Source organism: Quercus robur, chromosome 6 (genome assembly GCF_932294415.1).
Source record: "Quercus robur chromosome 6, dhQueRobu3.1, whole genome shotgun sequence".
NCBI lineage: Eukaryota > Viridiplantae > Streptophyta > Magnoliopsida > Fagales > Fagaceae > Quercus > Quercus robur.
In genome coordinates, this window is record NC_065539.1 from 13083878 (window position 1) to 13097176 (window position 13299).

The 13299-nt window shown below is 36.4% G+C and overlaps 1 protein-coding gene across 1 annotated transcript; it reads right to left on the bottom strand.

The window, feature by feature from the left end:
* Nucleotides 1–617: 617 nt before the first annotated feature.
* Nucleotides 618–13299, bottom strand: LOC126732832 (probable cadmium/zinc-transporting ATPase HMA1, chloroplastic). Its single transcript, XM_050435865.1, has 13 exons — nucleotides 12562–13299; nucleotides 10425–10575; nucleotides 10142–10326; nucleotides 9369–9515; nucleotides 8468–8663; nucleotides 7326–7438; nucleotides 6780–7021; nucleotides 5266–5371; nucleotides 4402–4566; nucleotides 3141–3357; nucleotides 2075–2262; nucleotides 1908–1994; nucleotides 618–1011 (listed from the first exon to the last, which is right to left on the bottom strand). Exons 1-13 carry the CDS (start codon nucleotides 13066–13068, stop codon nucleotides 835–837), a joined length of 2481 nt encoding a protein of 826 aa, XP_050291822.1. The 5' UTR covers nucleotides 13069–13299; the 3' UTR covers nucleotides 618–834.

Sequence of the window (13299 nt, forward strand, 5' to 3'; positions counted from 1 at the left end):
AAGTTATACTTCACAACCAATATTAATCTAAAAGTATCTCCTCGTTCACTAATAGGGGTAGGATATTTAGGTAATATTTATAACCACTATGAAAAAAAAGTAACAATAAAAACTCTATCTATGATTGATTGGCATTCAATGAATGATCAGCGGGATGAGGGAAAATTTGTATTTGACAGGACGATTATACGTGAGGGTCCTTTGGAACCGTAAAAAACACGGACAGTTAGCAGTTAGAAAATGACATGCATATTTCATTGTTCATTGTTGTTGAACTATATAATGGTTCTATCAACTATTGTTCTGATTTCCTAGTTACATAATATTTTTGCCACTTTAAGTGGACTTTCTTTTTTGTTCACATTTTTTGCAGTTGCATCTTATTTGCAGTCCATTACTCCATTATACCGATTACACTGATAACAAGCACAGCTAAAAAGGGCTTCAAAAAAAAAAAAAAAGCACAGCTAAAAAGACTAGAATAAGTTTTTGCCAAACAGAAATTGACTAGCACATTCTGGAATTAAAACCACGGCTGTTTTAGAAAAAAATAGTTTTACGGACAAAAAAAAAAAAAAAAAACCCAAAACTGAATCTTGAATAAAAATAGAGAAAAATTATTCAACAGAACCGAGGTTTATTTATCTTTATCTTTTTTAAAAATTAGATTCCCTGAAGTATATCTGGTAATTTAACCATCTTCTCATTATACACATTTGAGAATCAGCAAATGCTAGCTTTCTATATATAGACCAACTTAGGAAAAAGAATTAAAGGGAAATAAGGTTAAGATTTTTTTCTTTTTTTTTTTGGTTTTTGTTTTTTAAAGATGAATTACTGAGTAGCAGCAGCCTGAATGGAGCTGGTGTTACGTCTACTCAAGAACAGTAGACTAGACTTAAATTCATTAATCAAGAGCAGCAAATCCTGTCTCCAGGACCATGTGGGATCATTTAGAGCACGTATCGAATTAAGGCAGACAAGAAGAGTACCTCCCTCATGTAAAAGAACCTGCATGTTCACAGATAGTAGAGCAATAATAAGACAAATAAGCTTTTGATTAGAGAAGTCAAAATTTGAAATAGGAAAAAAGCAAACTGCACAATTAATTATAAACACATGTTTAGTGGTGTTATTATAGGCAAGTTATTAATGTGCTTGTGTCCTAGTTAGCTGTGTATTGTTTGGGAATAGAGATCAATCTCACAGTATTGCAAGTGATCTCATCCTCTCTTGATGATTTCACCAAGAGCCCATGCCATCAAACTCGTTTTCAAATTTAGGAAGACATCAACATGGTGTGCAGATTTCATCTATGCCAGGATCTACTGATATTACAGATTAGTGATCCTTGTGTACAAGGACAATTCTCTTAAATGTAATTTCATTATCTCTATCTGAGATTAATTTGTTCAAAAAATAAACAGAAAACTCCATGTGCTTCCATGTAGAACAGAACCAATAATTAGGGATGGCAATGGGACAGGAAAGGACGGGGCTAGATGTTGGGTGCCCCCGCCCCATCCCCTTTTTGAGGCCAGGAAAATCCACGTGTGATGAAAGCAGGGTTGGTTGAGGTGGCACCAATGTTAATGAGAATAAAGAGGAGGGACACCAGAGAGAGTATCGAGAGAGGTGTGTTTTGAGAGTAGGGAACAAGATATGTATAAGACACAAATTCAGGGTTGGGTGGGCAAAATCCATTTCCACCTCGTCCCATCTTCAGCCTCAAGCAAACCCAATGGGGCAATACGGAACTGGACGGGGCAGCATGGTGGAGTGGATATATTTTGCCATCCCCTACCAATAATGTCCATTCAAGATATTTTCCATGTTCCTGCATGATAGATTCTGAAAAACTTGAATAATGAAAAGAAAAGATATTGAATCATCAAATTGATTCATACCGTTAACCATAGGGGAAGGAATCCCAGAACGGAGGGAAGAGATGCCAGAAATATACAAGATAAAGCAAGGGCCACACTTTGTTTAACCTGCGGGTACATATAATTAAAATCAATAAGAGTAAGAACAGAAACCACCAGATAATGAAGAGACTGACAGTAGCAAGTACCAGTGAAGTTGTTTGGCGGGCCTTGGCAATACAGAAAGGTACACAAGAAATATTGTCCCGTAGCAACAGCACATCTGCCACAGCTATAGCAGTTGCACTAGCACGTCGAGCAAGCACAATACCCACAGTGGCAGCAGCAAGTGCTGGTGCATCATTAATACCTTCACCGACCATGATTAGGCCTCCCCCTAAAATCCCAAAACATTGTAAGTTGCACAACCTTAAAGAAGTGGTAAGACTTTACGTAACCAGAATGAGTAAAACATAAAAACCATGTGTGTAAAATAGATTCAAATAGCAAGAAGGCCAGGGAAAATAATAATGAACCCCTCTCTCAAAAGAAATGTCTACGAATTCTTGAACTTCCATCATCTCAAAAAGTCCATTCAAATAAGAGACATCATGCAGTGATAGTCGTTATTTCCCTTCTCAATGTTTAAAGCAACAAAAGAAAACATCATGTGTGGATATATATCTGTGCCTCTGTACATATATTTTTACCCAAAAATTTATAAACATGGAAAACTATTGCTGTATTATGATTATTACATGCATGTGCGTCACACACAAAATAGACAAATAGAGATATAAAATAGCTGCATATAATCAATACTTGAAGAGCTCACTTCAACCAAAAAAAAAAAAACTTGGGGGAGGTAAGAATTAGTAGATTATTCAGATGAGGTTGTTAGTGTCAAGAAAAATACATGCTATGAAGCTAAAAAGGCTGGAATGGAAAAATTAGATCTGCAAAGCCTTTCCTCTCTTCCAAGAGTACCAAGATAAAACAATGAAGATGATAATGATGAGGAAGAGAAACCTTCAATTTATGGAAGTTACTCTCAACATCCAGTGTATATGACCAAAAAAAAGATTTATCCAAATACACACACACACACACCCATGCACACTTAACAAGATGGAGAACAGACGAAGCAATTAGAACCATTGTCAATACAGAAAAGAGGAAATTTACACACCCATTATATAAAGACATGTATGCAGACATAATATTCTATTTAATGTAAGACATGAAGATTTCCAGATTGCTGATAGGAAAACTCACCCATATCCCTTGACGCATCTTTCACATGACTCAGTTTATCCTCAGGCTTCAAGCTGCAATAAACCTCTTGAATCCCCACAGCATTTGCCACTCTCCATGCACTTGACTTATGATCACCAGTTAACATCATTACACGTAGCTTTGCTTGATCTCGTAACTCGGCTATGACATCTGGAACCCCAGATCGAGGTCTATCCTCTAGGTGAATCAGTGTAACCTGCATGGAGTTGGTGGTGAATGCAATTCAGTGTAGTGTATTTTGCACCACCTAGAGAAAAGGTACAATATAACGTGATATAAAAATATCAGAGTAAAGTTATGATGGAAATGCAAACAAACTCCACATCTTTTAGCTTGTGATCATCAAAGTACATATATAGGTTTTCTTATCCTAATTTTGTAATAAGCCACAAGAGCCTTTCCTATACACAAGCAAAGAAGGGAACGTCTTTGAGAGACCCTCACAAAGTTGCTAATCCTATGCACAAGCTAAGGCCAAAACTCCCAGATAACCTCACATTCGAAATTGAGCATGCTTTCAAATATTTTTCGGTTACATCTGAAGTGTGTGCCCAAAAAGTTCCACCGCTCTAACATGCTACTTCAGCACATGACCATATGTTAACCATCACACCATCAAAAAACTAAAAAAAGGAGAGAAGAGGGAGGGGGAAGAGAAAAAAAGAAAGGGGGGCGGGGGGGTGGAGGCATATGTTAGCCTGATCTTGGGCTGATATAGATAGATACTATCCTTTTTTGAACTGGCATGACCACAACATTTAGCAACAGAAAAATATTACCTATACTAACCATAACAAAATTTCAGTGATGCTTGAAATCTAGATGATCAATGCTAACAATTATAAAACACAAACTGCATATTTTGGGTGATCTTTCTTTTGTCAATTCTGAAGGTGGAATGGGTTGCATATTTATGCAATGGTGAGCATGGAACATGTTTTTCCTTCTCTTCTTCCTGGTTTTGTATTATTTAAATAGGTTTCCCCCCTAAAGTGAAGAATTAAGGAAGATGAAATTGATTTTTCAATTGGGAGATTTATGAGTTTAAAAATGAGATATTTCCAAAAAATAAAAATAAAAGTAAATTTAAGAATTAAGGAAGATGGAATTGGTTGTTCAATTGGGAGTTTTGACTTTTGAGTGTAAATTTGAGATATTGCCAAAAAAGAAGCTAAATTTTAGAAAATATCAACCCCCCACAACAAAAAAGAAGAAGAAAGCCATGTAGAAGAAACGTCACCTTTTCATTCACAGAAAGAGCAGCATGAACAAATTCACTTCCATATGAAGATGCATTTACAGCATCCTTGATCTTTTTTGATTCATCTTCTGATTTACAAAACGAAGTGATGAAGTCTACAGAACCAAGTGACGCATTCAATAGTTTAACCCCTCCAGTTCCTGACTATAACAAGAGAAAATTCAATGTAATGTCACTGACCAAAACACGGTTAAATGAAGGTGGGTGGAACAATAAAGATGCATGCATATTATCATCACCATATCAGATGCATGTCCAATAGTGTCAATGACTCAATAAGTCGTTAAAAAAGCCAATCAACATGCATACTATAAAATGTGAATAAAAGAAGAAAGTTTACCATGACACAGAACTGGCCATGTTTCGTGAAAGAAAGGTAAGGAACATAATTTTTATCAAATCCACAGCATAACAGTCTCATACACATTTATGTTTTCTATTTTTGATAAGTAATCACAAAATTACAAGAAAAAGAAGAAACACGCACAAGAATGAAAAAGGCATAATTGTGTTTTAAATATCAAAGAGCAAATACAATATTAACAGTGCCATATCTAATATAAAAGTAAAGATTTGCATCATACCCTGATGATATACAAACATACAAAGAAAACAGCTATGGTACCGGTACATATAACATAAACCACTAAGACTAATAAAATACGTAATTTTCAAAAAATAGAAAGAAGAAAAAGAGAGTAAATAAATTAACTTGGATAGTAACAGAAATGTAGAGATTTGAACAATAAGGTCATCTTTTTGAAGCATCCAAGCTTAGTGTTTCATCATCAAAGGCTGCTAAGGTGAATAAACGCTAAGATATATGTTAATAAAGAACATTACCTCAATGCTATTGAGAGTTGCAACAAGACCTCTACCAGGAAAATACTCAAAACGTTCAACAGAAACAGAAGGAAGATCTTTCCCTACACTGTGGTCTACAACAGCTCTGAAACAAAGAAAAGTAACAAGTACTTTAACAAGATAATATTAACATTTGCAACATGTCCAACACATTTGATAGTAGACTTGTTCTCCCCCCACCCCTTTTTTGAGCAAGAAACAAAGTAAATTAGGACTAAATTAGTGAGACTTAATGCAAGATCAAGATATTATGATTACTGATAACTAATATTACTTCATTGTTCCACACAAGAATATGTGTGCATACAGAAATTAATAAAGCTGAATTTAATCAACTAAATTATGAAATTTTTAAGATAAAAATATAAATAAATAAGAGGGTCTCTAAGAATTATGGAAATCAGGCTAGTAGCGTTTTCAATTACGGGATCAAATTCAAAGCAATGGATCTTGAAGCATTACAACAATCAACCTAACAAAAATCGATCATAAATACCAAATTTCAATGGAAATATGGGAATTATACGGTATTCACAACAGAGAATCACTGATTCTTACACAAAGAATACTATGTTTATCAGTTACATCCTAGGAATGCTTCCAAACACATAGATATATAAGGGCAAATAAAAGCATCTCATTTCTTTCTTTCTTTCTATTTTTGTTGTTTTGGGGGGTGGGGGGGGGGGGGGGGGGAGTGATATCCCCATTTATATTGCATTTAGATAATTTTTTATGCTCACTGTTTGGGCCCCATAATTAACAAAAATGAGTTACCTCAAGTCTATGGCCTCATCCATATGAATTCTTAGCCATAATTTCCATTAATTAATGTCATGTATAGGAATCCAAGAGATTTTTATTTATTTATTTTCTCTTTCTCCATTTTACAGCTTATAACGTGGTGCAATAGGTTATGCCCTGGAGTGTGGTGGACATGTTGGCTGGATGGACGTGTTTGGCAAACTTAGGGGTGGCAACTGTTGGAAGCTGTTTTTTTGTGCCTTATGTGGGCCACTTGGCATGAACAGAACAATCAGGCTTTTGAAGGATTGGAACATATGAGAACAGAGCTTAAGATGATTGTATTAAGATGGTTGTTTGATTGGATGGCTGTAACGCATACATACTAGAGCTACAATTTTTGAGTACTGGAGTTGTACTATTCCCTTCTAATAAAATCTCTTATTCACCTATCCAAAAAAAACAGCTTATAATGCTTCTTTGTGCTATCAGTGACATAGATACATTTAAAACCAAGCTAATTTATCCATTCAACTAAATTACAGATTTAATCTGGTCATGTTCAACAAAGAAATGGTAGACCCTACTGCAAACAGGTAATGTCAGCTGCAGCAACAAGAAGTTGGTCAAGGTGTCCAGTTTATTACCTGGAGTCGAGTAAACACTACTACCTAAATAAGTCTCAACTACAAGAATTAATCTAATCAACCATTTAAACCCAGGAAGGCATTTCAGTTTAACAAAACTACCTTCCAATAGGGTGAGTAGTACCCTTTTCCATAGCAGCAGCGACAGCAAGAGCTTCTTTCTCACAGTTGGGAATGCAACAGGAAGCAAAATTTGATCTATTGTTTCCAACAAAATGTCCATAAATTGGTTCAATGGCTTTGAAAACAAGCCCCCCAGTTGTCAATGTCCCAGTCTTGTCAAATGCAATAGTATGGCAAGAAGCTAGGGCATCTAGTACATGCCCACCTTTCAGCAGTATTCCCTGAAAAGAAATATAGTAATGTATCAAAACTGTTACAAGGGTGGCCTCCCACACATAGAATTTTTGCCAAAACTGACCTACAATTCAGCATCATAAGAGCTATTCAATAAGAAATAGAATAACAGTAGTCGGACAAAAGCAGGAAAACAAAACAATAGTAGGCATCAGTATCATATTTTCAGAAAAGTGTACCTCTAATATTATTCAAGTCATATGCAGTGGAGTGGTACACAAAACTGTTTATAATATCTAACTAAGACCAAACCAATTCAGCATTTAATTAAGGAATTCAGTTGATTGATACCTTCCTTGCACAGGAACTGATTGCAGTAGCATACGCCAATGGAGCTACAGCCAATGCACATGGTGATGCTGCAACCATGAGCCCCAGTGCTCTGTAAACAGATCCTCTGCAAGCTACATAATTAACCAGACATTAAACAACTAGAAGATGAGCATTCCTCCAAAATGGAAATCCAGACATGGTGAAAAAAAAATTCACTGAATATGATCATAAACAAGAGAGAGAGAAAGCATCAAATTCGAAGAAAGATAGAACACTGAAATGGCAAGAGGATATAAGAATAAATAAAATAAAATAAAACTAAGAAACAAATTATTCAATCACTACTCTTATAACATTTTAATCTTGTTCTATTGCTTGAATACCTTGACAGCTTTGTTAAGATATAATGCTCCTGTTGTTTCAGCAAAATACAATCTGTAGTAGTTCTCAAAGAGGGGGGGGGGGGATTCTTTATCTGTCTCATGAATTATTTTATCTTGAAACATTATACACTAGTAAGGTTGTATCTATTGAATCAGGAAATTTATTTTTAGGTTGCTTGGGAAACCAGTTACTGCAATATATAGTATCATTGATTTTCCTCTGAGATACTGAGGAGCAAATTTGTAGTAACTGGGAAATTAAAAAACTCAAGTTATCTCAGTTGATAAAAACAAAGTAGGAATGACTTGCCTACCAAAAGGGGGAAAAATTACTGGATCTGGATGCAAACGAAAAGGAAACAATATGATAGGAATTTGGAAATTTTTTTAAAAAAGGCTAATGATTTTTGAAGTTCTCTCTTCCTCCCCCCCCCCACAACACACGTTTTTTGATAGATAGGTAAAGGTTAATTTAATGTCATGTAACCCAATGGGCCATGAATCAGAAACACACACACAAAACAGACAAAAAAACCATTAATGATCTCAACAATTCAAAAAAGCCTTGTCATTACAACTTGAGAATATGAAACATGAAGAATGACTACATTCAACAGAATCGGGACGTATTGTAGCATTGAGCACTTTTGAGGAAAATGAAGTGAGCATCCAATAAAACTAACAACATCATCATTATAACACAGTTTAACACTAGTGGTAAGAAATAATCAATTAATTTGAGCATTCCTATAACTACGAGAACTTTCTCCAAATTACCTGACGTACTAATGAATGGCCACTTGAATAAAAAGGGCCCAATGACAGCAATTGCAACAGACAACACTACAACCACCTTGCTGTAGTGCTCACCAAATTCATCCAGCCATCTTTGAAGCTTTGGTTTATTCAATTGGGCTTCTTCAGTTAATTGCACAATCCTGCTGAGTGTTGACTCTTTCCATGTCTTTGTTGCCTGCAACAAAGTCAAAACTTACATGAATCTACCATAAATACTGCCATCTTAGAAAGTAGCATCATAAACAGCCAGCCAGTAGTAGCACCATAACCTCTAGTAAATATATATTTTTTAATTGGCAATTACATAAGCACCTGGTAGGTCTTCAATTGAGGACCTCACCCTTCACCTTGCTCTTACAAGGGGAGGAGGTGCTATTTAAGCTAGAGATCATTAGCCTAACCTCTAGCAATTGAATCCAACATGTCATAAATATCCCTCTAGAAGCAAATACTCAAGCATCCAATCCAACGAAAATAATAAATTATCCATAGAGTAAATTTTAAAAGCAAAAGTTTAAAGAGTCATGTAAGAAAAATGAAAATTTGGGCTTGATATTGCTATATATTCATTGGGAAAAAAAAAGATAAAAGAAATTAGAAAATTGTAAATAAGCCATGATAACAATCTGGAATGTGATGTGTAAAGAGAAAAATTTTAAAGTAACTTTCAAATGTTATTTATATATTTTGGCTGGCAAATTGAAATTTCTGATCCTTTATGCACTGGAGGACATAAAAAAATTAAATAAAATAAAAAATTGCAAAAGCAAAATTAAAATAAAAGGTAAGAAAAATTTTAAAGATAGAATAAAAAAACCAATGTCATTCTACCTAATCATTCATGATAAAAAATTAGAAATAAATAGTCTCATGAACGTACCTTCACAATCATTCTACCATCTAAATTTCTTGCACCCCCAGGAATTCTGTCTCCAACTTCTATCTCCAAAGGTTTGATTTCCCCTGTTAAATGCTCGATAGTAATTGTGGCATTGCCTTGGAAAACTTCACAATCTACAGGCACAGACTAATCACAATACCATCCCCCATTACAATGCTTCCATAATCTAAGGTATCACTTTGCCATGAAAAAAAGTAAAATACATAAATACCACATAAAAGACATACTTATACATGACAAGAAATAAAATGTTTATTCTTTTTATATTTATCCATCTTACACATATGCAGTGTATGCTAAAGTACATGAAGCTTGGATGCATACTTTTTAAATTTCACCCCCCCCCCCCCCCCCCCCCAAGTTCTAGCCCCATGGGAGAGAGGAAGGGGAGATAATAGCTGGTGATACCTGCATCATGAGGTATGGTCCCCATCCGATTGTGCTACCTTTGGAGTTGCTTGGACGCTCACTTAGTGGCCCAAAACAGAAAATACAGAATTGGGAAATACTTAACAAAGTATTTCAATGTTTCTTATTAAGGTACACAAAGTCCTTAAATGGGGACTGGGACCCACTAATCATCATGTTTTGTGATGAATCTGGCTAAAGCATGCCCCTCAACTTTTTACATTTTCTAAAGGAGTTGGTACCAAATACAGAACTATCATCATGATCTACCCATCTCTACTGGAATTTTAATGTATAGAGATTATACTACAAGACCAAAGGGAAATCAAGCTGCTGACACATACCTCACCCGCTCCAACAAATAGATATGAGCCCACTTCTACATCGTGCACAGGAACCCTTTGGTATGCCAAATCAGAAGTATTAGGAAGGTTATCATTAGTAATATCCAGCACAAGAGCAAAATCTGGATAGTTTTCCTTCAATTCTTTAACATCAACCATTGAGCGGCTGGTAAAATACTCTTCAGCTGCAATCACCATACACTTTAATTGATAAAACTTAAATATTCAATACACACACACACACACAAAGTTGTTACTGAATATGATAGTTTGAAATTTTTACCGATATGGGCCAAATTAAACATGGCAAGAAGTAATCCTCCTTCTAAGGGGTTCCCCATAAATACTGATGCAAAGGCTGCAAGTGCCATTAATACATGGATATTTACTTTTCCACCAAAAATATCAGTAAGGGCATCAAGTGATGCAGAGACCTGAACACAAACGGCACGTAGTTTAATCAATTACTGCAGTATAAAGATAATCCTCAGGAAAAGAGGAAGAACAAGATAATCCTGTGATGACAACCACTAGAAAAGCCTAAAACAATAAAATTAAAACAAAAGGCATATGTATGTACAACCAATTACCATCAAAACTAGAGTCCTCATGATGATAAAAGAAAACAGAAAGTATACACTACCACACGGTTCACATTGAGCAGCATGAGCAGGCAAGTTAACACACACTTCTCATATCCAAAGGAGAAACAGCAGCTAGCCTAAGTGTTTTTTTTTTTTTAACTCCACATTTGTCTATACTTAATGTCATATATTTTATTCCTAAGTATGGAAAGGGGAGGAGAGTTGTGTTAGGTTGACGGCCAGTATAAAATTTAGACTAAAATCTTAAATGGATACTTCATATATATACAAGTAAGATTTGTTTTATTGAAAAAAGACTACCCCATGTAGAAAGGACATAAAGTAACCTAAAGAATACAAAATAATAGAATTAAGTACAAATGGAGAATGACTATAAATTTAGGGATGGAACTAGCGCTAGTGAATCCCCATGCTCTAGACCAATCAAATAGAGAACCACAAAACAGAGCTACCAAAAGTATTCATGTAGTTTCTGTGTCCTCAAACGTATGATGATTTTGTTCCCAACAATTGTCCACATTATACACACTGGGAATAAATTCCAAATTTCCAATGAATGCTTACCAAACCAATGAGCATTTCCAGTAACAACCATTGACTCCCAAAAGATCAGAATGCACAACTCCACAATTCAGATGCAACAGAATAGTGTAACAACAGATGATCAACCGTCTCCCCTTACACCTACATATACAACACCACTCTACTAGTGTATAATCGCACTTAATGAGATGCTCATGTGCTAAAATCTTCTCCCAAGCCACAGTCCAACCAAAAAAAAGAGACTCGACAAGTGCCTTAACACTCCAAATAATCTTCCAAGGATATGACAGAATGCGTGCACCTCTTAATGCATAATAATATGAGCGCACATCAAAACCTCCACTTCTCTTCAATCTCCAACATATTTTGTCGTTTCCTTCCCTTATAGGAGTATTAGATTCAAGAGCATTGAGAAAAGCAGTTACTAAATCTAACTCCCAACCATTAAAATCTCTAAAAAATCTCACATCCCAACACCTCCTACCCCCCATAGTTTGACACACAAACATGGAACCCACCGATGTTTCTTTATCTATTGAGCACTCATACAAAGCTGGAAAAGTCTCTTTCAGAGAATGATCGCCGCACCACCTGTCATGCCAGAATTGAATTTGGCTACCATTTCAAACATCATACCGAATGTACTCCAAAAATTTATCCAACCCCATCCTAATACTCTTCCATAACCCACAACCATGAGTTCCCCAAACACTATTATGGGTACACTACATTCCCTTCAAGAAAACCAAGCCCAAATTTCCTGCTTCATTTTTCACCTCTTAAATTCCACACCACCAAATCAAAATGAATACAAAACACTAAATTAACGTTCATGCAATCCAAAACCCAAGTTTAAAATGCCTTGACTCGGAAGCAAATAGCAACAACCTACCACCAAAATCATGAAGCCCAAAACGCAATCGCCTCTAGCTGTTAATATGGTTAACAATTGATAAACTATAAGTCGCCCCAAAAGCCTAAGCTAGTGAACTTAATCATTTAACCAATATTTCAACAATACCACGTAAGCAAACTAAAAATCAATAATGAAATTTCTATTCACACAGTCACAGAACACTGGAAATTCAAGTTCAATTGATATATAATACCAAGCCACTATGTGGCGGTTGAAGAGACCATCTATGTGTAGTTTTAGTCACCTGACTTTGTTAGTGCTGTCATATAACTTGTTTAAATAGAGTATAGATAAAGAGTCTTAAAAAAATTGCCAAAAATATAGCTCCAAACAAACATTGTTCATATAAAAATTACCCCGACGAGAGGGAAAGCAACGAGCATGAGAGCATTTTGCAGAGCCTTGACAGCCGGCTTCGGCGCGACGTAAGGGCAAGCAGCAGCAGCTAGAAAAAGCGCCGCGGAACAGCAGCACAATTGCAAGTGCTCCCTCAGGAAATTCGCCAAATCGGTCCATCTGATCGCTTTCGCGAACCCAATCAGCGCTCTCTGTGCCCCACTCAGCTCCGTTTCCTCATCGCAGTGATGGTGGTGGTGATGATGATGATTATTATTATGATGGTGGTCATGCTCATGCTCATGGTCGTGGTCGTGGTGATCGTTAGCTTTAGCGACGCAACGGAGTTGAGAGAATCGACGATTCTGGAAATTGAGAGGAGGAGAAAGGGATTTGAAGCAAAATATGGGAGAATGGAGGGTTTGATTGAAAATAGGCTTGGAAAACGAGTCGACTCGGGGGCGAGTTCTGTGACTCGGAAGCGCGTGGAATTTTGTGGCGCCGATTGGATAAGGGAGGGTTTCCATTTCGTGCGAAGGGGTTTGGGGCTTTTGCGATTGGGGCTCCTCAAGCCATGGTCGAGTTCAACGACCGAAGAGAGAGAGAGATAGTTGCGGAGACTGGTGCAGTCGGAGTCGGAGATACTCTGTTTATAGCGTGTTTTGACTTAGCTGACCAGTGCCAAGCTTGGGGCGCTGTTATGACATCCACACTTCACTATGTGCTCATTCGCTTGCTTTTTTTCGGGGCTTATATGG

Excerpts from the sequence above, each read along its gene's own strand:
- LOC126732832 (XM_050435865.1), bottom strand. The coding sequence starts at position 13,068 with ATGGAAACCCTCCCTTATCCAATCGGCGCCACAAAATTCCACGCGCTT. Across the intron at positions 4,567-5,265 it reads CAACTCTCAATAGCATTGAG|TCAGGAACTGGAGGGGTTAA; the intron begins GTAATGTTCTTT and ends CTCTTGTTATAG. Across the intron at positions 2,263-3,140 it reads AGATGCGTCAAGGGATATGG|GGGGAGGCCTAATCATGGTC; the intron begins GTGAGTTTTCCT and ends TTGGGATTTTAG.